This window comes from Petaurus breviceps, unplaced genomic scaffold (genome assembly GCF_028583685.1).
Source record: "Petaurus breviceps papuanus isolate PSGF00001 unplaced genomic scaffold, PetGlider_PUasm1.0 688, whole genome shotgun sequence".
NCBI lineage: Eukaryota > Metazoa > Chordata > Mammalia > Diprotodontia > Petauridae > Petaurus > Petaurus breviceps.
The window spans coordinates 13764083-13789679 of record NW_027186457.1 but is presented as its reverse complement, the minus strand read 5'-3'; the positions used below and the strand labels follow the sequence as shown (position 1 = coordinate 13789679).

At 40.2% G+C, this 25597-nt stretch overlaps 1 protein-coding gene across 1 annotated transcript in view; it reads left to right on the top strand.

Annotated features, from left to right (window-relative positions):
• The window catches only part of PCOLCE2 (procollagen C-endopeptidase enhancer 2), an 89900-nt gene that overhangs the window by 28672 nt on the left and 35631 nt on the right, over nucleotides 1-25597 (top strand). Inside the window, exon 3 of the mRNA XM_069104691.1 lies at nucleotides 24560-24815. Within this exon, the coding sequence (XP_068960792.1) occupies nucleotides 24560-24815 (256 nt within the window). The remainder of the gene's footprint in view (nucleotides 1-24559; nucleotides 24816-25597) is intronic.

Below are 25597 nucleotides of genomic sequence, written 5' to 3'. Positions count from 1 at the left end.
AGTGGGAAATGCAGTTCAATCCAACAGACTTTTATAAAGCTCTTGTGTATCCACCATGTACAATAGACATCGAGGTATCTCCAAAGGCGTTCCAAACTGGAAATCAAGAGACCTGGTTTTGAATCCCAGCCTTGACTAGCCTTCCAGCTGTGTGTCCATGGGCTTGTCACTTATATTTTCTAAGCCTCAGTTTCCTTAACTTTAAAATGGCCATAACATTATTTGAACTCCTGACCTCACAGGATTGGTGTGACGACCAATCTCAGGCTGGGTCCTGTGATTTCATTGTCACAGGGAGCCCCTAATGAAGAAATGACTTTATAGAATCATGGGTTGAGAGCCCAAAGTGACCATAGAAAGTATCCAATAAAATCCCTTCATTTTTCAGATGAGAAAACTGAGGCTCAGAGGATTTAAATGGCTTGCCCTGAGTGCCATAGGAAGTGCATCTAAGATGGGATCTGAACCCAGCTTCCCTGGCTGCATAGTTAGCCCTCTATGCCATACAGATGACCAATTCTTTGACTTCATCTTAATAAGCTTCTAGGACACCAAAATGTGAAGTGACTTGTTAGGGCCACATAGTTCAAATCCATCCTCAGACATTTACTAGCAGTGTGATGCTGGGCAAACCACTTCACCCTGCTTGCCTCAATTTCTTCATCTGTAAAATGAGCTGGAGAAGGAAATGGCAAACCCCTCTAGCACCTTTGCCAAGAAAACTCCAAATGGGATCTCGAAAAGTCAGACAGGGCTGAAAATGACTGAATACAACTGAGTAAACAAGGGAGCAACTCTATTCATTGGCTAAGGCAACTTCAGAGGTGAATTGAGTGGGACAATTAAAAAAATATATTCTCAAGGTAATTCCTGAAACCAGGTAGACTCAGAGAGTGGCTCTCCAGGCACCATGTCCTGCTGCCTGTGCTCTGAACCTGAAAGTACTATAGAAATGAGAGTTGTTATGATTACAGGACATTGTGGGAAATGCTAGGGAGAGAAGAGTTTGAGTCATCTCATAGATAACTTTGTAAGTTTCTTGGGCCTGTTTTCATAGACATAGAGGTCTGATTTCTTCGCCTTTCCTGGTCTGAGTGAAGCATTTATCCTTTAAGTGTTCCAAAGCCCAGGGCCTCAGGCTTCTTCACAGGTGATCTTGCCTAGCTTCTCTCTGATTGGGAGAGTAGGCATTAATCATCTTGGGTACCGCTGCCAGTAAGGAAGTGAAACAGGATGAATCCTTAATGTAATAAGTGGAAACAAAAGAAAAAAAGAATTATAGACTCCTAGATGCAGAAAATACCTTTAAGATTAACTGACTTAATCTCCTCTTTTACAAATAGACCTAGAAAGTTGAGATGATTTACGTGAGGTCATAGAGCTGATAAGTGACAAAAATAGAGCTGGATTTATGTGAGGTCTTAGAGCTGGTAACTGACAAAAACAGAGCTGGAATTCAGGGGTTTTTTACTCCTATTACAATGCTCTTTCTACCTTTCTACTGGTCTTTTTTGTCTTCTAAAAACAATATCTTCCAAAAGTGGCCTTTGCCTTCCTTGTTCCTTTTGCTCCAAACAGTTAAAAAAAGAAAAATGGCTGCTGCCCCTCTTGGTTCTTCTTATCATTCTCTCTTGTAAGACTAGGAAGTGATGGGGAGGTTAATATCTCTGCTCATTCTTTGCTTTACCCTTCCTAAGATACTCATATATCTGGGTCACTAATCTTCATTTGTTCTTAGTTGTGTCCTTTCCTCCATCTTTGGCAAGTATATTTTTTGAGGTTTTGAATAATATTTTATTTTTTCCCAATTACAAATAAAAACAATTTTTAATGTTCATTTTTTTGCACATATGCTTGTAGAATCTGAGCTCAGTAGGGCTCTGCCTTCAAAGCCATACTTCCTCTACAGTTTCTTTAAATGCTTCCCCTTTTTCTTTCTCCTTGACATTATTTTTCTTTGCATTGTTTAGATTTCTCAGTTTTAGAATGTCCCCCCACACACACTCCCATCTATGAGATTATACCCATATTTTCTCTCGCACTTTTACAATCCCCTTTTCTCTAAAGGTTAGTATGCTTTATGGTCTTGGCTGGCATTTTCTTCATTCTCTATAACAAATTCCAAGATGATACAAGTATCATTCCCCCAAATTCCTGTCACTTGACAGTTTTTCCTTATTACTTACAGCTATATTAGAAATAAGAATTCCTCTCATCACTTCTTCTGCTTTCTGAGAGATGGGATTTCCATCACTGCTCTGTACTATTATTGTGACAGTTTTATCATTTGTAATGGGAAGGCATCATCTATATCCTCTATCTGCAAAGGTGCACTGCTTGAGCAGCAGCACTTCTGAGGGCCACAGGCCAAATTAAAATGGAATTAGGAATTATTTAATAAAATAAACAAAAATACAATATTATATAGATATTGTTAATATGTGGTTTTCTAAGACAATATAGAGCCTGCAGGGATCCTTAGGTATGGTTTAGCAGCTCCTTTTCTATTTGAATTTGACATCACCAGTTTATACTTGTACAATCATACAATGACATCTGTTTTTCCTTCTTTTTACCTTCACTCAAATGCTCTCTCGGAAATTTAACCCAAATGGGGGGCAGCTAGGTGACGCAGTGAATAGAGCACTGGCCCTGGAGTCAGGAGGAACTGAGTTCAAATCCAGCCCTAGACACTTAACACAAAAAACTAGCCATGTGACCTTGGGCAAGTCACTTAACCCCAACTGCCTTCCAAAAAGCAAAAAAAAAATCAATCCAACCCAACAGTGTGTTTTCTCTTCCTTTTACTGCCATTTGGTATTTCCTTCTCTCTTTCCCTCCTTTTAATGTTCCTGCAGACTACTATATAGCTTTACCCTCCCACCATTATCCCATATCCACATTTCCTATGTCCCCACCAGAAGCTTAAAACCAAGGGCAAAGGTGAAGAAAGGAAGTAGCTCCTGATTCCCACTGCAGTGTGGTTAAATATTTCTAGTATTCCAAGTTGGAATCCATTGTCCCAAAGACACATTGTTCCAGGTGGCGGTTAGGTTTTAAAATGCTACTACTAGTAGTACTTATGTACTTTAAGACTCTCAAAGTACAGTTATTATCTTAATTGGTTCTCACAACAACCCTAAGAGGTACATGCTACCATTTTCTCCATTTTACATGGGAAGAAATTGAGGCACAGGCTAATTGACTGACCCAGGTTTAGTAGCTAGTTGGTGGCTAGTTAGTGTCAGAGTCCAGTCCTACTGATGCCAAGTCCAGCACTATATTCACTCCATCACATAGATGCTTATACGTCTCCAATACTTCAGAACATTTTCAGTTTCATTGACATGGCCATTCCCTCCATTAGCACCCATCACAGACCATCAGTGGCTTAGAAAATAGATTATATCAATTTCTGTGGTCAAAAAAAGCCAGTCATGGGGCGGCCAGGTAGCACAGTGAGTAAGAACACCGGCCCCAGTGTCAGGATGACCTGGGATGGAATCCAGGCTCTGATACTTAGCACCACACCCAGAAATAACTGGCCGTGTAACCTTGAGCAAGTTACTTAACCCCAATTGCTTTAAAAAAAAAAAGCCAGTCAGCCTTGTGGTAAAAAGTCTCTCTTCAAACCTAGTTAGGCTGGTCTGCAGGAGAAACAAAGTCCATAATTGGACTCAAAACTGAAGACTTTTCAACATGGTAAGACCTGATGGAGCTTGTGACCCACTGCTGTAACCCTTAAGAACCTGAGTCACCTACACCATGAGGAAACATCAGAGTAAAGTTTAGTATGATTCATCAGGTGAATTATGGGTTAGATTTTTGTGGGCTAGCCTGGGAACCTAAGCACAGAGATAACATTCCTATGGGAATAATGTGTTGACAAATTCCAGCCATCCAACTTAAAGGTAAATTTGTGGAACAAGTTTACGGATTCTTTCTGCCTCTTACCCTGCCCTCATAGGAGACAGAGTATAGCTATCTGTAAGATTCTGTATCACTTTAAATTGGTGACAAAACTGGTCATTTTTATTCACAGTGGCCGTTCTGAGTCTAGGGCAAAGTCAGTAAAATGAAAGTGGCATTCTCAAAGAAATTGAACATGGTTCCTATGTTAATAAAATAAAGGATTTTGTGACAAATAGTTCATAGATTTATGCTACATCAATCGATGTTATAATAATTCATCATACAGTCCCCTTGTCATTTTAAACTCATTTGCAGAATGATGTTACATGGTACTTTGGTACCAGCTTCTTATTCTCACCATCTTTTCAAGTGGTTAGGTTTAAAGGAAAGATCATGACCTTTTAGTACTGCTAGACACCACTAATCAAGATTATTTTTCTTTTCTGTATTATTTTTAAACTTGTTTGTTGTGGACAATTGTCAGACCAGATTTTAATCTTATACATACACAGCTCATCATAATTCGAAGTTAAGCCATTAAGCACAGAAAGCTGTTGGGAGAGCATGGTTCCATTTGGGAGGAGTTTTTTTTGTTGTTGTTGTTACTGTTATAGGAAGCTCTCCTTATATTTCAACTGAGCTGAAAAGAGCACAGGGAAATTCAAAAGGAAACACAGACAAGCAAGGAAAGATTCACTGTTCAGTAGTTTTCAGTAGTGCCCAACTCTTTGTCACTCTATTTCAGGTTTTCTTGGCAGATGAGTGATTTGCCATTTCCTTTTCCAGCTCATTTTATAGATGAGGAAACTGAGGGGGGAAAAAAAGTTAAGTGACTTGCCTGGGGTCCCAGCTATTAAGTATCTGAGGTCAGATTTGAACTCAGGAAGATGGGTCTTCCTGACTCCTGACCCAGCACTCCATTCACTATGCACTATGCACTGCCCTCAGGCAGTTTGGTAACTTTCATCTTAAAATCCATGTAATAAAAGCTCATGGTTTCACATTTTAAAAAAATCAGCTGATCTCCACACATAAGAACTTTTACAACAACTTATTGTTCTCTGTCACTGTGACCCATCACTTCACCTTCTCTGGTCCTCAGTTTCTTCATCTGTAAAAGAAGGAGCCAGACTAGATAGCTAGAAGTACCTCCTAACTCTTCTAGTAAATAGGAAATATAGGAGTTTTATTTATATAGTAAGAAAGATGATTTTCAAAGTGTCTTTGTTCTCATTTCACTCTTATTAAGGATTCCGTCCCCCAAGTAGACAGTTCCCACATCTGGAGATCAGGAGTTGTCTTTGGGTGAATTCAGAGACATCTGAAACCTCCTTACCCACACCTACTCAAAAGCAGAATTTCTGTTCGCTTTCAGCTAAACATGAGTTTTATGAGACCCACTTGACACAGAGAGTCACTGACACGGAATTTTCCCTCTAGTTAGAATGTCCAACAAACTTACTGTTTTGGAGCTTGGTAGGTTTGGGGTTTTTGGTTTCATTGTGAGTAGGCACCCCCTCGCCTACAGTAGGCATTATATAAATGCATATTCCTTTCCTCTCCCCTCTCTCCTATGGTAGGTCAGTCAGGCTTTCAAGTTCTCTATCCGTAGCCTTTGTCATCTCTTATAACTAAAGGCAAGTTGCAATGCAGTGTAGACAGTAGGGCACTGAACTAACAGCCTGGAAGACCTGGATTCAAGTCTTCCCTTAGACACTTAATAGCTGGATGTTCCTAATCAAGTCACTTGACCTCACTGTTTCCTCATCCATTATGTGAAGGAGTTGGATTCAATGGCTTCTAAGATTCCTTCTGGCTTTACGTCTGTGATCCTATGACCATCTTCCATTGACCTGTATTTTTAAATTCATGATGGAAAACTTTCTTAAAATATTCATTTATCAAAAAACAAAAGTGAAGTAGCCCATGGAGATGGGGGAAGGGAAAGTAGGCCTGATAACGAAAGACAAAATTCCATCTCATAATTTGCCCATTTTCCTAACACCTTTCTCTTCCTTCACCCTGGTAATTCAGACTAGTGTTGGAGAGTTTGTTCAGATTTTCTAAACTCCCCGAGTTCAATCCGATATTTGGGGGATTGTTTTACAGCTATTTGAACATAATGATTACATGGTGCTGGTGATTGTAGGATTTGATCAAATCATAGTGTGTTAAAATTCACCCTGTGTATTTCATCTCTTGCCTTGTAGAGGATTTATTCCCTTACATTTTGTCTCCCAGGGATGATGTGAGGGCTTTTATTTCCTTGTGGATTTGCTGTTGTTTCTTTTTATAATTTTATAAGAAAAGTTCTGGATACAACAGACTTAAAGGTGAAGAAAATAATTTGTTCATGCTAGGAGGCATTTTTCTTTTCTTTTCTTTTCTTTTTTGGAGGCAATTGGGGTTGAATAACTTGCCCAGGGTCACACAGCTAAGTAAGCATCTGAGGCCACATTTGAACTCAGGTCCTTTTGACTCCAAGATTGGTATTCTATCTACTGCACCACCTAACTGCCCCCAAGCATTTTTCTTAATGAAAAAGTTTGGCTTTAACATGACTGCTTTGCCTTCATGCCTGGAGGAAAGTGTTAACAGGCCTGCCACAAATTGTCTTGTGCCCAACCACTTAGTTTGTGGTTCACTTGTGGGAAAGAGTGGATTCATGATGTGTTTTGTTCACCTAAGTTTTAAGTTTTCTTCAAAGCAATCAATTAGTCAATTAACATTTATTAAATGCCTGCTACAAGTCAGACACTGTACTAAGTGCTGCAAAAGACAGCCCCACCCCTCCAGGAGCTCACAGCTTGGTGATGACTCATCCTCCCAAAGGCCACCATCAAAGCTTGAATTGTTTCCTATTTTTTATTGACCCCTGAAGCACAAGGATTTATTTCAGGGTACCTCATGGAAAAAGGAGATGTGTCAGGGATGAAAAAGGTTGTATTCTTCAAGGGATTTGAGGTAAGAGAGGCACCTCAAGATCTCAATAAACTTTGACAAAATGTTGTCTAGTGTTAGCAAGGTTATATAGCAATTTTTGTTATACAGGGTATCAGTGCAATTTTAATCTTTAGTAAGCTTAAGATTACTTAAATTTACTAAAGCTTAAAATTGTACTAAGATTGTAGGTTCATTGCTAGTGGGCACCCCCTCGTCTACAGTAGGCATTATAGAAATGCATATTCCTTTCCTCTCCCCTCTGTCCTGTGGTAGGTCCATTAGGCTTTCAAGTTCTGTATTCATAGCCTTAGTCATCTCTTATAACCAAGGCAAGTTGTAATACAGTGTAGACAGTAGAGTCTTGAAACCTGGGTTTGGGGCTACCCTATTAAGATGCCATTTGTGAGAACCACAAAACATGTGTTAAGTTTATAAGGCATTGTGCTAGGCATGGGTGGCAGGGTGGAGTGGGGGTGGGGGATCTGTACGTTTAAGGATGGAGTCAATCAATCAATTATCCTGCCCTACTTAAAATAACACAGATTACTCTGGTCGTGATACATTTATCAGGTGAGAACATCTCTACTGAATCTATCGATCCAAAATATTAAGGTAGTGTACACTCAGCCACGTTCCGTACGCTTCCTGTCAAGGAGCCGTCTAGCTGGGGAGCCAGGTAGTTGAATGTCTGGCAGCTTGGACGTGAGTTCCAGTCAAAGCCTGCGGAGGGCCTCATTGAGGGGAGGGGCGGTGGAGGCTCTGCTTCCCTCTGAACCATTTCTGGCCAGAGGGTGACCGCTGGGCACATTGGAGGGTTTGAGGATTTGTATTCACCATAGGTATCCAAGCAGCACTCCAGGGGCAGCCATGACTGGAAACAAAGTCTACAGTATCCGAGGACAATCTATGACGAGGAAAAGCGAACTCAGGGATCTACAAGGAGCTGAGCTCAGAGTTGTGTTCCGTTGTTTCACTTGTGACCACCCATTTGGGGGTTTGCTTGGCAAAAATGCTGAAGTGGTTTACCCTTTCCTTCTCCAGATCATTTTACAGATGAGGAAACTAAGGCAAACAGGGTTAAGTGACTTGCCTAGGGTCACATAGCTGGTAAATATCTGAGGCCAGATTTGAACTCAGGTCCCCTGGTCTCCAGACCTGGTACTCTACCCACTGAGCCACCTAGCTGCCCAAACTTAAGGCTGCCCCAGTCCAGCAAAAGGACTTCAAGGAATTACGAATTACCCCCTTCACTCCATGTGCTCCCTAAACTTGAGCCCACTTTCCCTATGTACTGGAGAGAGCTGAAGAGATGTTTTGTACCAACTACACCAGCAGAGTAAATCCTTTCTAAAAGCTAATTAAATCTGGCTAATTGATGTGAACTAATTATCATGGAGGGAAGAACATTGGTGAGGACTTGTGAGATGTAGATAAAGACACACTCAACTCTTGGGGTCCCCTAGGACCTCGAGGAACATGAAGCAGTTGAGCTCTGTGGGGTCTGACCAAAGGATGTATTATATACATGTATGCACAATGGGACAGCTAGAGTCAGGAAGACTCATCTTTGTGAGTTCAAATCTGGTCTTAGACACTTCCTAGCTGTGTGACCCTGGGCAAGTCACTTCACCTTGTTTGCCTCAGTTTCCTCATCTGTAAAATGAGCTGGAGAAGGAAATGGCAAACCACGCTAGTATCTTTGCCAAGAAAACCCCCAAATGGGGTCATGGAGAATAAGATATGACTGAAATAACTGAAAACCAACAACAAAATGCACAAATTCATGCATGCATGTAATACACACACACACATAAATATATATTTAGGCATACATCCTCTTTCCTAATTACACGTAAGCACCTCGAGGGTAGGAACAGTTTCATTTTTGTCTTTGTATTTCATCTTCTAGTACATAGTAAGCACTTGAGTAAATTTATTGCTTAATAAACTGATTGATTGATTTGTTAAATGCTTTACAAACCTTAGCAAAGCTCTCTATTAGTGTGTGCTCCTCTTTCATTATTAATACTTGACTATGGCTGACCTGAACACTTTGGGCCTACATGTTAGACCACCAGCCCCAGCAAAACCCATGCAATCTGTCTTCCTGTTCCTCCTCTTCGAGTCCAGAGGACATTTTGTACAGCTCTTTGCTTTTCTGAGTTCCCCATGTCATCTTTTTAAGATTTTTGATTCTTCTTGCCACTAGCAGACCATTGAAGATCAATGTCACAGGCCTTGAGCACAATGATTCACTGTCTGTTTTTAGGTCTGGTTCCTGCTGAATAAACTGGCCTTTGAGACTTACTGTGGTTTCCCCTAAGGTGGATTATTTTAGTAGCCTGTTAGTTTGACCCTGTTTCTCTAAGTTTTAATTCCACTTGAATGACTAACCCCGGGTATTTTAAAAAATTATTTTCTTTTAAGGATTGAAAAGAAAATTCTGAGGTAAGGTGGGATGCATTAATTTCATTCATTGACTTGAGAATACAATCAGTCTGTCAAACATTTAGTAAGCATAAAGCATCATGCTGAAGGGGAGTGAGGACGAGGTTAGTATGAGGACAAAAACAAAGCAGGCCTGCCCTCAAGAAGCTTACACTCTAGGGAGGGATAGAGGCATGTACATTGTAAGGAAATAAAAAGTGTATGCAGAGTAAATGCAAGATAACATAAAGAGCTTGAGAGCATTAACAGCTTGGGAGGTGGGAAGGGGCTGCAGGAAAGAACCAGGAAAGGTCTGATGTAGGATGTAATACCTGAGCTGTATTTATTTCAGGCAGCAGCCAGGGCTTCCAGAGCTTCTGTGAGGTGTAAGTGGGCAGTTAGGGGAGTGAGTGTGTACCAGGCACGGGGGCCAGTGAGGTCAAAGGCAGAAGATGAAGTGTTGTGGCAAGGGTATTTGACTGACCGAGAGAATATGTGAAGGGAATAATATGAAACAAAACTGAAAAGGAAGATGGGAACCAGATTGTGGAGGGCTTTACATGCCCTGTCCTTTCTGAACTTTGTTTTCCTCATCTGTAAAATGAGATCATTGAACTGGATGGTCCCTGCTAGCTCCAAGTCTATGGGCCTATGCCAGCGCTTAACTATATACAGATACATATACACACACACACACACACAAGCATATATATATATATGTATATATAATATATGTAGGCAGAAGTTGGGCTCTCTGGAAAATGGTAGATAGGCAGATAGATAGATAGATAGATAGATAGATAGATGATAGGCAGATAGATAGATATACTATAGATAGATAGGCAGATAGATAGATAGATAGATAGATAGATAGATGATAGATAGATAGATGATAGATGGATAGATAGATAGATAGATAGGCAGATAGATAGATATACTATAGATAGATAGACAGACTATAGATAGATATATACATATGTACATCTATGTATATATTTATAGCTATCTGTGTAAAGTTTGGCAGAGAGCCCAACCTCTACCTAAATATATAAATAAATATGTAATAATATATTCACACATTATATGTATAAGTATATACAATATTTACTATTGCTAGTAATGCATTTAGTAATACTTTATACATGTATATCTATGTGCATATGTATATACCTATATATGATATGTAAAGTTTGGCAGAGAGCCCAACCTCTGCCAAAATGTTTGGAATTTTCCTAACTGGGGGCTTGAAGCAATTGTAACAACTTAGAACTTTTCACTTAAAACAAATTCCCTAAAGCTGGAGATAAAGGAAATGTGGACTTGAAGAGATATGACTATATATGCCCCCTAGGCTTTAACAAGCTAATTATTGCAGCAACCTTCTACCCTAGCAACCTTCTACCTCTCTGGTGTGATGAGAGAGGTAGACTAAATTTTTGGAGGACAGGGAACCCTTTAATTATCTGCCTTTATATCTCTATCATCTCAAAGGAGATTTTTTTTTTGCTTTTTTTTTTGGAAGGGGGAAGGTAGGGCAATTGGGGTTAAGTGAGTTGTCCAAGGTCACATGGCTTGTAAGTGTGTAAAGTGTTTGAGGCCAGATTTGAACTCAGGTCCTCCTAACTCCAAGGCCTGTGCTCTACTCACTGAGCCACTCCTTCAAAGGAGACTTTTAATAAATGCTTGCTGATTGATTTCATTAGCTATTTTCTCTCTATATATTATTATTCTCATTTTGCATATAAGAAGGTGAGGCAGACAGAGGTTGTGACTGGCCTAAGGTCACACAATTAAATAGATATCTGAGGCAGGATTTGAATTTAGGTTTTCCTGATTCCTTAGACATTTGGTAGCTATGTGACCCTGGGCAAGTCAGTTAACCCTGTTTGCCTCAGTTTCTCCATCAGTAAAATCAACAGGAGAAGAAAATGGCAAACCACTCTCATATCTCTGTCAAGAAAACCCCTAAAGGGGTTTTGAAGAGTTAGACATGAACAGTTGGACACGACTGGAAAATGTCTGAACAGCAGCAACACCACCACCAGCTTCCTGACTCCAGGCCAGCCCTCCATCCACCATATTACCTAGCTGTCTATGGACCCCTTCTCAGACTAATGTTTTTAAATACATAGGATTACCAAGGAAAACAATTTTATTAAAATAAAATTATCAGAATATTTTTAAAAAAGCAAACCAAGTTCACAGACCCCTGATTTCGAGCTGAAAGAGACCTCAGAGGCCATTTAGTTCAACCCTCTTATTTTATGGTCGATGAGACTGAGGTCCAGAGGGACCAAGTCACTTGTCCAAAACCGTATAGGAAGTCTGTGATGAGGCAGGGTTTGGTCGTGGCTCCTTTGACTTCAGAGCCAGTGTGCTTTCCATTACATGCTGCACTTCCCCAGGAAGTCTATGAACCTGGAGAGGTGAAAAAACAAGAACCCAGAAATCTAGATATTTAAGTTAGGTTCTGAAGCCTGGCTATAGGAAGATACATTCAAATGATCTGCTAGTGTTTTAATTCAGTGCTATGATTTCACTGGTACAGGGAACAGACTCCTTCCCTGTTGACGTCAGGGCATGTCAACAATTGCACTGCAATTTACAAGCTTATGATGTTGCTCAGGGCCTTGAGAAGTTAGGGGACTTGCCCAGGGTCACACAGTCAGTGTGTCAGAGGCAGGATTTGAATCCAGGTCTCTCTGGTCCCAGACGTCCATCCACTAGGTCACTAATGACTTGGTATAAACACTTTCTTCATCTTCAGTGAGTCACATTGCACTAGTTCCAGATGACCTCATCTTGATGTCATCTCAGAGAGTTGGAATCGTTCCTTTTAGTAGGTAAAGAGACTGAATTTAATCCATCCTTATTATATGCTTTCCATTGTCCTGCCATGTTGCTAAGGCAAATAAGTAGATTAAAAAACATATCATAAGCCTATGACATACTTGCATAGTAGGACCGACTATAATGAAGAAAATCCATAAATAGCATGTGGGTGACAGAGTCCCATCAAATTTTCCTGGTCTCTGTAACAAACTCCAGGGGCTTCTCCCTAGTACCTTTCCTTGTAAGGACCAAGGACAGCATTACTAGCCTCTAGGCCATATGAATACTCTGAGCATATATTATAGTCCAGACGAATGTAAGATGCTGTACATACAATAGGTGCTTAATAAATGCTTGTTGCACGTATGCAGGAAGGAAGAGCAAATTGGCAAACTATGAGTCCTTTGTCTTTTTCAGTACCCAAACATATATGAAGCTAAACTCTCCAGCATCACTCCTCATAGAATGGCTTACTGGTGGTGGTATCCTGGGGAGAGAACTGTATTTGGAGTCAGAAAACTTTGGTCCAAATTCCCTCCTCTGCCAATTATTACCTGTGTGACTGTGTGACAAAATCATAACTTCTTTTCTTTCGGTTTGCTCATTTGTAATTGAGTTAGTTGGACTAGACCAGAGATGTCATACTCAAGCAACCTGCAAAACTCTGGAGTAGAGCTGAACCAGATTAAAATGTAATTGGGCAATGTTTAACAAAAGAAATAAAAATATAATACAATATAAATCATTTTAATTTGTTATTTTCTAAGTCAATATACAATCCACAGTGGTAGACTAGATCTGGAAGGGAACTTAGAAGTCAATGCATTCAACCACCTCATTTAACAGATAAGGAAACTGAGGCTCAACTGAGATAAAATGACCTCCCCAAGGTCACATGCCCACTGTATCCAGGTTGTAAGATCTGTAGGGTCCAATGGAGACCATGCTAAACCCATCATGGAAATTTTCCAGCCTGACACAGGAAAGTCTTGGCAGGAGAGGAACAGAGATACCAGAGAAAAACAGAAATGAATGCAGAGGATTACAAATAGATTCACTTTCATACTAACTGACTGATTGTTTGTGAAACAATCCTACAAATTCTTCATCAGTGAGGGTAGTTTCTACATCAGTTTCCTATGGATGAAATTACAAAAAACAAATAATAACAATACTTTTTTAATCCTCTAATAATCCATGATTTTCCTTTTGGAGACAGGACCTCCATGATAATAATTATCAGAGCCCCTGCAAAGGTGAGTTCAGCTATAATTAGAATATTTTGTATTTTGTCAGACTGTAGGCTAAGAAGGAAACCTATTAACCACAACATGAGGGGGGAAAAAGTGACCTTTTAATTAAGCAAAGAATGGAGAAGGTAGAGATTCTAAAGGAACAGAACTAAAGGAATTTTTGAGATCGACCAGTCCAATCAACCCATTTTTACAGAAGACAAAACTTGCCCAAGGTCATACAAATATCTGGTGGTGGGCCTAGATCTAAAGTCAACCTTCCCATTGTGCTAGGTCCTAGGACGGACGGAGTTCGTCCCCAGCTTTCTTCAAAGAGAAGGCAATATTTTAAAAGAGAATCAAACATTTTTGATCTTATCATACATCTCTTTTGATGTGTCTTATCACAGGAAAAACGGTCCCTGCCTCTGTATTTCAGGAATTACTCCTTCCATTCATGGCTCATACTTTATTGACTGACCCTGTACTATTGTAAGAATAGGAATTACTTTGCAGTGCTTTATAGACACTCTTGTGAAATGAGTCACTCATTTATTTCATGGAGGATGTAGTAAGAAAAGTTGTTCATGTCATCCTTGTATCACAGGAAGAACACTAGGTTAGGAAGTAAGAGATCCGGGTCCTAGTTGGGGCTTTGTTTACCTTATCCCACAGAGGGCATCTCTAGAAGCCTTGGTTTCTTCAATTTTGCAGTAGCCCAGATTTTCTTTTGGAGGCAGTGGAGGTTAAATGACTTGCCTAGAGTTATATAGCTAGTAAGTGCCGGAGGCCGGATTTGAACTGGACTCAGGTCCTCCTGATTGATGCTCTATCCCCTGCACCACCAAGTTGTGGTTTTAAAAAGGAATATTTATTCTTGGAGAATGTTTGGATAAGAATTTGTGAAGGTCTTACTTTGATTCCTCTTTAGGAATACAGCACAATATTTGCATATAAATGCAATTCTCTGGGTTGTATCTAGGTTACAAGAAAAGGCAGGTTTTGAGCTGTAAGGCTCCCCTGGCTTTTATGTAAATTATAATGCCAGCATTTAAAAAAACAACATTTGCTCAAAGGTTTATTTGTGCAAGAGGAAAATCTCTGTCCATTAAAATGACATTCAATTTCAGACATGTTTTTGTAGAGCATTACAAGAGTAAGGCAATGGGGACTTTGCCCAGGGCAGCAACATGGATGAGAGTACCTAGTGGTCCTCTGGGGTATATAACTGCCCTCTTTCTTGTATAGCTGTAGATGATATCTCCATCACAATGAGGAGGCTACCGTGGAGGAGGTATTTGGAAACAATCAAGTGAAACAAGACTGTGGCTTTTTTTAAATAGTGCTTTAGGAAAGGCAGGCATTAATCAAGAGAGAAGAGCCCCAGGATGGAAGGTTCTTCAAGGAATAGTGTCTGGTGTGAGCAGAGAGGCAGGTGGTGAGGAGGCCAAGTCTGGATTGAAGACATTAGCCATACTTCTAGCTAGATGACTGAACCCCATGCTCGGTCAATGCTTACATCCACTTTGGCTGGAACCACTGCCACTTGTCTACCCTACATCAAGTATAGGACAGCTATTTATTTCCTCTGCTATGAAAGGAAATACTTATAACACAAAAGTCCCATAAGTGCACATTGACAAATATTTAAAACATGGAACAATAGTAAGCCATCACTCCTGTTGTTATCTCCCAGGAGGTAAACACAACATTGTAGACCTTCTCAAAGATATTTCATGTTCACCACGTATCTGTACTGTCTAAGCAAGTCCAGATCTACTGGCAAGGAGTACCTAGCTTTGACTTTAGTCCTGTGTCTTCAGAACCCCCCTGATGGTGGTGCTCTTCTCTGAGAAGCTTTACAGTAATCACCTTCTGAGCAGTGACAAGGATGAAAATGGCCATTTCTCAGGATCACTGTTCAATGATCTGCACTCAGGAAAGAAACACAAAGCAGAAGTAGCCAGGGACTTGGGGTCCAGCCTCCCAATGATCTGTACTTAGAAAGGAAACACTAAGCTGAAGAGGTAGCAAGGTCAACCTCCGGTTCATCTAGACAAACACAAGTTCTCATTTCCACAGGGGTGTAGTCACAGTAACTGGTAAGGACCAGGGTCGGGGGAGAATGATCCCATTTAATGTTCTTTGCTGGACATTCAAGGGGCTGGCCGTGTCCCAACAAAGAGGCAGCCCTAAAATAGACCAGAATCCATGTCTTCTCAGTAGGTGGCTCTTCCTGGCTCACTTGCCAATCTTTTTGGCACAGCCCCCAGTCATGTGGATACACAGAGATCAGCAAGGAGCTTCTAGTCTCACATGTCCTTCAGTAAGAGGTCAGAGCATGCACCCCTCCCCCATGGAACCAAAGTATGCATGCCCAGCTCCATGGACAGTACTCAAGTCTGTCTTCCTGACTTGAGGTCTTCCTGACTCCAGGCCATATACTCTATCATCTAGGTTCAAAAAGTCAACCTCAGATACCCGTCATGGAGGTGGCACAACTAGGGGGCATGCCTTAGAGGGGTAGGTAGTTCCATAGTGCATAGAGCACTGGCCCTGGAGTCAAATCTAGACTCAGACACTGTGTGATCCTGGGCAAGTCCCTTAACCCTGCCTCAGTTTCCTTGTCCCCAAAATGATCTGGAGAAGGAAATGGCAAACTGCTCCAGTTTCTTCACCAAGAAGAATCCAACTGGGAAAACAAAGAGTCAGATACCACTGAACAATTGAGAAAAAAAGTAGGAAAGCCTTCCTAACCATTGAAAGCAAACCAAAAGGAAAATGAATTGCCCCAGACTCAGAGGGTCTCCCTCTCTTCATCAGAAGGCTTCATGCAAAGGCTAGAAGGAGTGCTATAGAGGGGAATTCCTGTAGCTAAGTGCAATGGAACAGGAATCAAGAAGACCTGAGTTCAGATCCTTCCTCATACACTTATTTAGCTGTATGACCACGGGCAAGTTCCTTCACCTTTCTCAATCCCAGTTCTCTCTTCTTTAAAATACAGATAATAATAGCGCCCCCCAAAAGGTAGTCTCCAATGAGATAACATGTGTAAAGCACTTCCAGATATTTAAAGTGCTGGAGTCTCCAGGGCCCTTCCTCTGAGATCCTGCGATTCCATTCAATTGAGAAAATGATCTATTTAACTCATTAAGCTGCAAGTCTAATCCAAGCGGCCTTAAGGCTTGCTCTTCCCACAGGAAAACGCTCCTCAGAGGAAAGTAAGCTGGAGAAATCACATTTGCATTATACCCACATGATCCCTTGAACTTAAAAATGCAGAGTGTGGGCTTAGAAAGTAGTCGTTGACTTCTCCTGGCATGAATCCCAGCATCGAGTGATTTGGCACATTTACATGTGACAACAACTTAGCGCCAATCACCACAGGGTGAGTTGAGGACGAGGTTTTAGCCTCAGGCTTTGGCACAAATGCAGCTTTGGTTGTTAATATGAAAAAAACACAAACAGAGAATTGTTTCTCTACTGAAGCATAATAAATCCTCCAGTAAATACTGAAGGAAAACATTCAACGTTGCATAATTTCAAAATAATATCTTCTTAACTGTGTTTCTACAACAAGTATTAGCATTACAATGTTGCAGGTATAAAATCAACTATTTTCTGAAAATATTTCTTTTCTCTTAGGTCAATAATGACAGCCACAGAGAACCCTTTTTATCTCTTTAAACGAGGTACAACTCATTAGAAATTAAGAGATGTCGTTATCTAATACCTGTGGAATAGTTTGTGGAAAGGAGCTAGTGAGCTCAGTCTAATTCCCTGCAGAGGATCCATGTCCTGGTGATAACTGCTGTTAGAGTATAGCATCTCCTTGGGGGCCATTTCCCCTACTATTGTTCCCATTCACAGGCCATGATCCCAGAAGGGGACTGCTACTACTCTTTCAGGGTTCTAGAGGTAATCATGTTCTGGTACTGTTGATCACAAGCCCCCACCAGCATGTTTCCCATTGATTATCAGGTAGTGGCTTTGATTATTTTTTTTTTTTAAGCAAAGGTCTTTATGAAGGTGTTACAATAAAAACAGTTGGTACAAAACATTCCCTAGTATAATAGCAAAACAAAAATATTTCTCCTTGGTATAGTAAGAACAGTGGGTTAAAAAAAAATCCCCCCTAAAAGTCTGAAGCAAACTGTCCCAGAGCCTGTGGGGAGGGTAGCCACAAACTTATAGTAGCATGTTAGTGAGAGAGACACTTGTGAAGGATATGTGTGTTACAAGAGTCACTCTTGGTGCTCTATGGTTTGGGAGTCCTTTCTGAGTCTATCATTGACATTCCTATCTGATGCAAAGACTCACACTCCTCTTAGCTTCTTCCTTCCTCCAGTGGCTGCCTTTCTGCATCTGGGTTTGTCCATGTTTGCCCTCAGTGAATCTTCAGTGTGCGTCTCTTCCTGATACAGTCACTGTCACTGCCACTAATTACTATTACCTCTGGTGGATGCTGCTCCTTTTACCATTCACATACCACAGACATCTGGATCTTAGGAACTCACCAGGTCACCTAGGCACTCCCATCTCAGAACATTCACTGGCCCAATATCAGGAAAAGATGAACAGAAAGAGACAGAAATAGCCATGTGCTCACTGCCCAGTGGGAGACAGAGCAGGTATTCTCTCTCCCACCAGAAGGCAGCTCAAAATAGTCTTCATCCATCAAAGCCCTTGTGGAATTAGAGCAATTTAGGGGTGGGCTGCCCCTTTTGTATACCCACTTGGTTCTAATGCAGCAAGCCCTGAGTCATCAATTATTCCATCCCCTCAGCCAATTAGACAGTATTTCATCACCAGACAATATAATGACCCTCATTCACAAATGACTGGAAACAGGCTCCCCAGAGTTCTATGTGTTGAATTAGAGCCAGGCAAGGAATATCTATCTGTGCATGCTCTGGATAGCCCAGAAGGAAGGGCAAATCTTAGTGTGACCTCTCTACTAAAACAGTTTTTGCTAATAGCATTAGCTGACCTTTAATGCTTCTAACTTACACTCTAATGCATAACTTCATAGATGTGGTTATCTCCTTCACTGGTGCAGATGACAATCCATCCACCCCTTCTCATTCTATGAAATTAATGTCCATGCTTTTCCATAAATCGTCCATAGAAGATCTGTCTAAAACCCTGGAAACCTTCCTCTAATTCTTCTAACATTTTTGAATGCCATTGTGACCCCCAAGCTGTCTATTTGTTATCCCTCATTCTTTTTAAAAATACATTTTATCGATAACATTTGTTTTCATATGTCTATATTTCCCACTATATTCTTCCCCCTTCCCGCTCCCACAGAACCATTCCTTATAAATTTTTAACAGGATTTTTTAAGTCCAACAAAACTAATCAAAATGTCCCTCCAAAATTATTTATAACTAGTGTTTCAATGTCCCCTCACCTCAGTCCGCCACCTCTGCAAAGAAGCAAAGAGAGTTATTTTCACATATCTCTTCTTTAAATCTTTCACTCTTGCTATGTAATTGACCCACCTTCTTTTCTTATCATAAATGTCCTTGATGAGGTCTTTTAAGGTACTTCTTGAACATGCACAAATCATTATTGGTAAGGTGATGCAGTCAATTTATGTCTACTTTCTGTAGGTCCATTGCTTTTGGGGTCTTCTGTAATTTTTATTCTTAATTTTCTATAATTCATAGTCATACAGTAGAGTCACTGAAAGAAAAAAAAGATGGGTTTTTGCCTCTCTGGGATCATTGAAAAATGTATCATTTCCCAAATTTGACCTAATCTAAACTCTTCCTGTTCAACTCTGGAACAAAACCATTGTCTATTTGCAATGTCTAAGAATGTGTGTGTGTGTGTTGTAGCTAGGTAGTGCAATGAATAGAGCACTGGACCTGAAATCTAGCCTCATGGACAAGTAACTTTACCCTGTTTGCCTCAGTTTCTTCATCTGTAAAATGAATTGGAAAAGGAAAAGGCAGACCACTCCAATATGTTTGTCAAGAAAACCCCAAGTGGGGTCACAGTCAGAAATGACCGAACAACAAAATATGTGTGGGACCCTGTATATCTGTATGCATATATGGTCCAATTTATTAGAAGGAATATAAGGTCCTTGAGGGCAGGGACTTTTGTTTTTTTCTGTATATAACCAATGTCTGGCATATGGTAGGCACTTAATAAATGCTTGTTCATTGATAGATCATGACAGACATAGATTTGTTAGGACCTCAGAGGTCATCCAATCCAAACCACTCATTATACTGATGAGGAGGCAGAACTCAGAGAAGTTAAGTAACATACCCAAAGTTGGGAGAGTTAAGTGGCAGAAGCGGATTTTGAACCCGGGTCCTCTGACTCTCAATTCACTGCTCTTTCCACGATGCCGTGGTTTGCCTATTAATGTGCTTAGCACAATCTGGGCATACACTTCTACTGCTTGGCAGTGAATTGGTGCCATTTCTTCAAAAAGCAAAATGATATTATGTTACAAGAATTGCAAAATTGTTTATACCCTTTGACCCAGTTATCCCACAAGTAGGAAGATACTCTGAGCATATTATTAACAGGGGATGATATCTTGTCTCTACAAAGATATCCCCAGCAGTATTATCCATAACAGCAACAAGAAATGGAAATAATCCATGTTCAAAAATTGGAGGAGAAACAGAATGTGGTATGTGACCATATTTACATATTGTTGCCGTAAGAAATGATGAGTGTGAAGCATACATGGAAATAGGGGAATTCATGAAGTGATTTGGAGTAAAGAAAGTAGACCTCAAGCACTAATATCCACAGTGACCATAATTGAGTAAATAACAATAGAAACAAAAATTGAGAAAATGAGTTCAGGAGGGGACACAGCAAGAATATGACCTTTGAAAAGAGCCCAGACTGTAAATAATAGAAGTGAGTTATATGCATAATCCTTTTTCTATATGTGGCTTGAATAGTTGTATTTGATGATGAGTGTTAATTTAATATTAAAAGAAAAATATTTTAAAGGAAGTACACAAAGAAGAGAACCAGTGGGTGCATGTCATTCACTGGTGTGGTGGAAAGGCAGGTGGCTGCACGTGTAACAGTGAGGCACCAGGGGGCTCCTGGAGGACACCTGAGAATAGAGAGAGGACAGTGGCAGTAGTGAGGGTCAGTCTGAAGCAAATACAAATAAGTGAAGAGATCATCTGGAGGAGTTCCGTCCCATGCTGTGAGTTCTGTGTGAAATAGCAGATTATTTCAGAATCCAGGAAAGGAATTTCCTTAGGGCAAAAAGCCTCTGAGAATGACTTTGTGGGGAAGAGTAAAGCCTCAGTCTCCTCCTTGAGAAGAGGAAGATCTTATGAATTTGGAGGACCTGAGGATTTATACTATTTCATCTGGTGTCCTTGGAATAGCAATGATTGGTGATAGTGTCTATATTCAGAAACCAAAAACACATGAGACACCTGTAAGAAGGGCAGTTTCAAGACTCTACAAGGAGTGAAGAAGAGGAAGGAGAAGAAGGAGGAGGAGAAATACATCATTTCTAGAAGAAAGAATGTGTCACAGACTTTTGGATATATGTTTTGAATCAATAATTTTTATATACTTATACACCATGTAGTCTAAGGTATATACTATACCACCTTAGTAAATAACCTTTATAAAAAGCTAATTGAGTCTGACCGACTTATTGTTGTCATCTATCACAGGGGAAAGCACATCAGGGGGGACTCATAAGTTATGACATTAGAAAGCCTCCACCACCCATAGCTTATCAAGGCTAATTTGAGAATCCCGAAGGGACCTCATAATTACTCTCTGGGGATTCAACCTGCCAGTTCAAGTGGATATTGAGAGAGTAGCTCCAAAGCATATGTTACTTCTGAATCATTGAGCTTGCCTCCAAGTTTCTGTTTTCGAGGCAGATTGCCTGTGGGAACACTGAGAAACCTAACAATTTGGGATCTACGCAGGGCATCCTCCATGATGCTAGCTCCCTCCCCTACTTCCTCCCATCAGCAGAATTGAAAGCATCTTGGGGGGGGGGGCAGGTATGCCAATTTTATACCTTACTTAATGTTACTTCACAGCCGATCATTGAACAAAGTTGTGTCTATGTTTGCATCTGTCATGGATAATCTTAAGATACACATGAAAGACCCCTAAGAAGACCCTTTAAGGTTGTATTTTGTTCTACTGAGCCAAACTCTGTGTGTGTGTATGTGTTTTAATATACAAGGTGTCCCTAAAGTCTTAATGCAGTTTTAAGCTTCAAAAGCTTATTTATTTGAGCTATAGCTTAAATATATTCATTATATATGTTGTAATATTTCAATATAGTTAAGTGCTGAAATATCTTTACTAATATTTAGGCATATAAGCTTTTTTTTTTTTAAACAATCGGGGTTAAGTAACTTGCTCAAGGTTACATGGCCAGTTATTTCTGGGTGTGGTGCTAAGTATCTGGGCCCAGATTTGATCCCCAGGTCATCCCAACAATGGAGCCAGTGCTCTTTACTGGCTGAGCCATCTGGCCACCCCTAAGCAATTGGGGTTAAGTAACTTGCTCAAGGTTACACGGCCAGGTGTTTCTGGGTGGGTGCTAAGTGTCTGAGCCCAGATTCGATCCCAGGTCATCCTGACACTGGAGCCGATGCTCTTACTCGCTGTGCTACCTGGCCGCCCCTAAGCTTATATTTTTAAGCTCTATAAAAGATATACAGGGTGACCCCAAAGTCAGTGCAGTTTTAAGCATTAATAGATTATTTATTTAAGCCAAAAATAAAAGCTTAAATAATTCAGTTTTAAGCTTTAAGAGCATATTTATTTAGGCTATAAATGAAGGCTTAAATAAATATGCCATTAAGGCTTAAAGCTTCCCTAAGATTTTTGGGACACCCTTTATTTCTTTTATTGATGCCTTTTAGTTCTACATCTACTCTGAAATACGTTTTTGGATAAAACAAAAACAATAAATGTAGCAGTTTGTAGCAGAAATTTATCTGTGAAAGTCTGCTTCTTCCCTTCTCATACTTTCAGCTAGGGTACATGCATAAATGCACGCATAGACCATTCTCATAAAGATTTTAGAGAGATTAATCAATCAGCTAACATTTATTAAGCTCCTACTATGTTCCAGGCACTGTTAGGCAATAAGAATACAAAGATAATCCTTGCCCTCAAGAAACTTACATTCTGTGGGGAAGCATGATGTCAGTATGTCCATCCCTAAGACTATATGGAATAAATACATGATAGTTTGGGCAGGAGGGCACTAGGCATTTGGAGGCATCAGAAAAGGCTAGATCTTGGAAGAAGAGAGGGATTCTATGAAGTCAGGGTGAGGAGGGAGTACAGTATTCCATGAATGGACAACAACACAAAGGACTGGGAGATGGAGTTAAGTGTAATAACTAAGTAATAATGAATTGTTCTTATATTTCAGGGCCAATATAAACCACATTGGTGGTGATGGATTTCCTTTGCAGCTGAAGGGATCCTATCAACATAATGCTTTTTTCTCATTCACTATATTCATTTATGGTCAAAGGTATCTTCAAAAGAACCTTCCTAACAAAGAAGACAATAAAGCAAATCCACTTGTTTTAATTGTATTCATTATTTAATAGACAATAAAATTTTGTGATCTGGGTCTACAGGTAGAAGATTGAGCTTGATTTCTTTCATGAGTGCCTCACACCCTGAACCAAAGGCATTTGTAATGGGAGAAAAGTTTTCACTTTACTCAATGGGGACCCCATCTGGTGAACAGCTAGTAAAAATGAATCAACTTAAAACCGACCAAGGCCCATTTCTTAATTAAGTGATTTGAAAGTGGAATTTAAAAGGGAACACAAACTTAGATTGAAATAGAATTCTGTTGGTCAAAGATTATGTTGAATGCTAATAATCAATTTTTCACATGAGGGAAGAACTGAATCTTTTGAATGACAAATCAAAGGGAAAAGGACATGGAGAAAGGCATGGCAGGAAAAGTGCCTTGTGTTTCATTATTACATGATGATGAAAGTGTTACTTTTTGAAATGAAACTGCATCTCTGACAAGAATTGCTTCATTTATGATTGGGTTACTTTGAGCACTGTGGACAGTTCATCTGAATAATTCAGGTCCCAAAATGGATTGGCTTTGATCAGAAAGCTCACTTTGGTCAAATTAACTGGATAACTGCCAGATGTCCCCTTTGTTTTATGATCTATGGGCACAACCTGAGGCAACATGGTGTTGTGTAAATAGCCCTGGCCTTGAAGTCAGAAAGTCTGGGTTGGGGTCCTGGCTCCTCTCCTTACTGGCTATGTAGCTTTAGAAGTCACTACTATGGTCTTCAGTTTTCTCATCTGTAAAATGGAGAGAATACTTGCTCCACCTACTTTACAAGGTATGTGAAAGCACTGTGTAACCTATAAGTGCTTTGAAAATGGAAGTGACTATTGCATGTTGGGATTTTCCTTTTGTTTCGTTTAGGATGAAATGAAGACAGTGCCTTTAATAGCCAATTTAAGCAATTGACCCAACCTCTCACAAGATATCTTAGCAGGTGCACTTGGGTGCTGAAGGCTAATCAAAAATTCACTTTACAAGCTATGAATCATCAGTTAATAAGTACCTTCACCTAATTTGTTTAGAAAGTCCCTTGAGGAAGAATTTTTTTCTTTGGGGAATATGGAAATGTTTGTCAATTCAGCACTTAGATTTTCTTAGCAATGAGAAAGCTCTTACCAATTCTGCTTCCTTCTCCTTCATGAATTCTATATTCTAGCCAAACTGGCCTATTTTTTAATCCATGCACACATTCATCCCCCACCTCCTTGCCTTTGCACAGGCTGCCTCCCACTCCCATGACTGGAATGCTCTCCCTTCTTGGAATCTCTTTAGAATGATCTCCTTCCAAGGCCTTTTCTGACCCCCCCCCCCAAACACCTTGATTTGTATTTACTTATCCAAGTACTTGTTCTTCCCCCCTAGGGAAGTTCCAGGGTGGCAGGGACTTTGGATGGACATTTCCAAAGCACTTATAGGTTACACAGTGCTTTCACAGACCTTGTGAAGTAGGTGTTTTTGTTTTATCTTTGACTCCCCAGTTCCAAGCACATTTTGTGGCACAAAGACATCAATTTGCCCCCTTTTCGGGTTAGATTTGGGAGAAGCTGTTCCTTAATCCGCCCTTTAGTCACAGTCTTCATTGTCTCAGGAGCTCATGCCCTTCACAATTCTCTTCTCTCCACAGGTACCCGAAGGGAAAGTCGTTGTTCTTTCCTTCCGATTCCTAGACTTAGAAAGTGATAACCTGTGCCGCTACGACTTTGTGGACGTGTACAATGGCCACACCAACGGGCAACGCATTGGTCGCTTCTGTGGGACTTTCAGGCCAGGGGCCCTTGTGTCCAACAGCAACAAAATGCTGGTGCAGATGATTTCAGATGCCAACACGGCCGGGAATGGCTTTATTGCTATGTTTTCTGCAGCGGAACCAAATGAAAGAGGTATTTTCCACCACTGAAACTAAGAAGCAGCTTCCTGGGCCTTTGGGCATTCCTGGTGCCTGGCATAAGCACTGGCACTCTGATGCACCTGTATCTTTGCCACATATGGCAAACTGCTAGTCAAGCAGATCTTCCTCACCATGAAGAGATTCCAAAAGTCATGGATTGAGTCCAGTTCTTGGAGAGAATCCTAGCACAATTGACTTGGATATTATCCTTTGGAGGAAAAATGGGCTAGGGAGTGGGAAAAAAGTGTGGAGAGTTGATAGTTTGAGATACTTCTTTTTCTTTTAACTAACGGAAAGGAATGATTTGCAAAGAGCAATATTTATTAGCAGAGCAAAACATTCAAGTCTGTGGCCCAAAGCAGGAATTAGGAAGTTTATGTGCATTTCATTAACAAATGATAGTATATGTTGAACATCTTTTATTATTATTTGTATTATTGCTACTACTACTACCACTACTATTTATTTATTTTTCATTTTAATTATTTAATACTTAAATACACAATAAGAAAAGAAAAAGAAACATATTATAAACCTAAATACAAAATAAGAAAAAAACACACTGCTGTGTACATAGCACAACACAAGAGAAGATTCAACACATACAGCAATAAATTTCCATTTCAAAAAAAGCCTATATGATAAATACTATGCCTTTTGTTCATCTTTTCTTCACTTCTGTAATGGGAATGGGAATTTGAAGATCTTCCCTGCCCCTTAACAGAGGGAAGTTTGAAGACCTCCCCTGCTGTGAAGATAAACTATGCTCCCTGA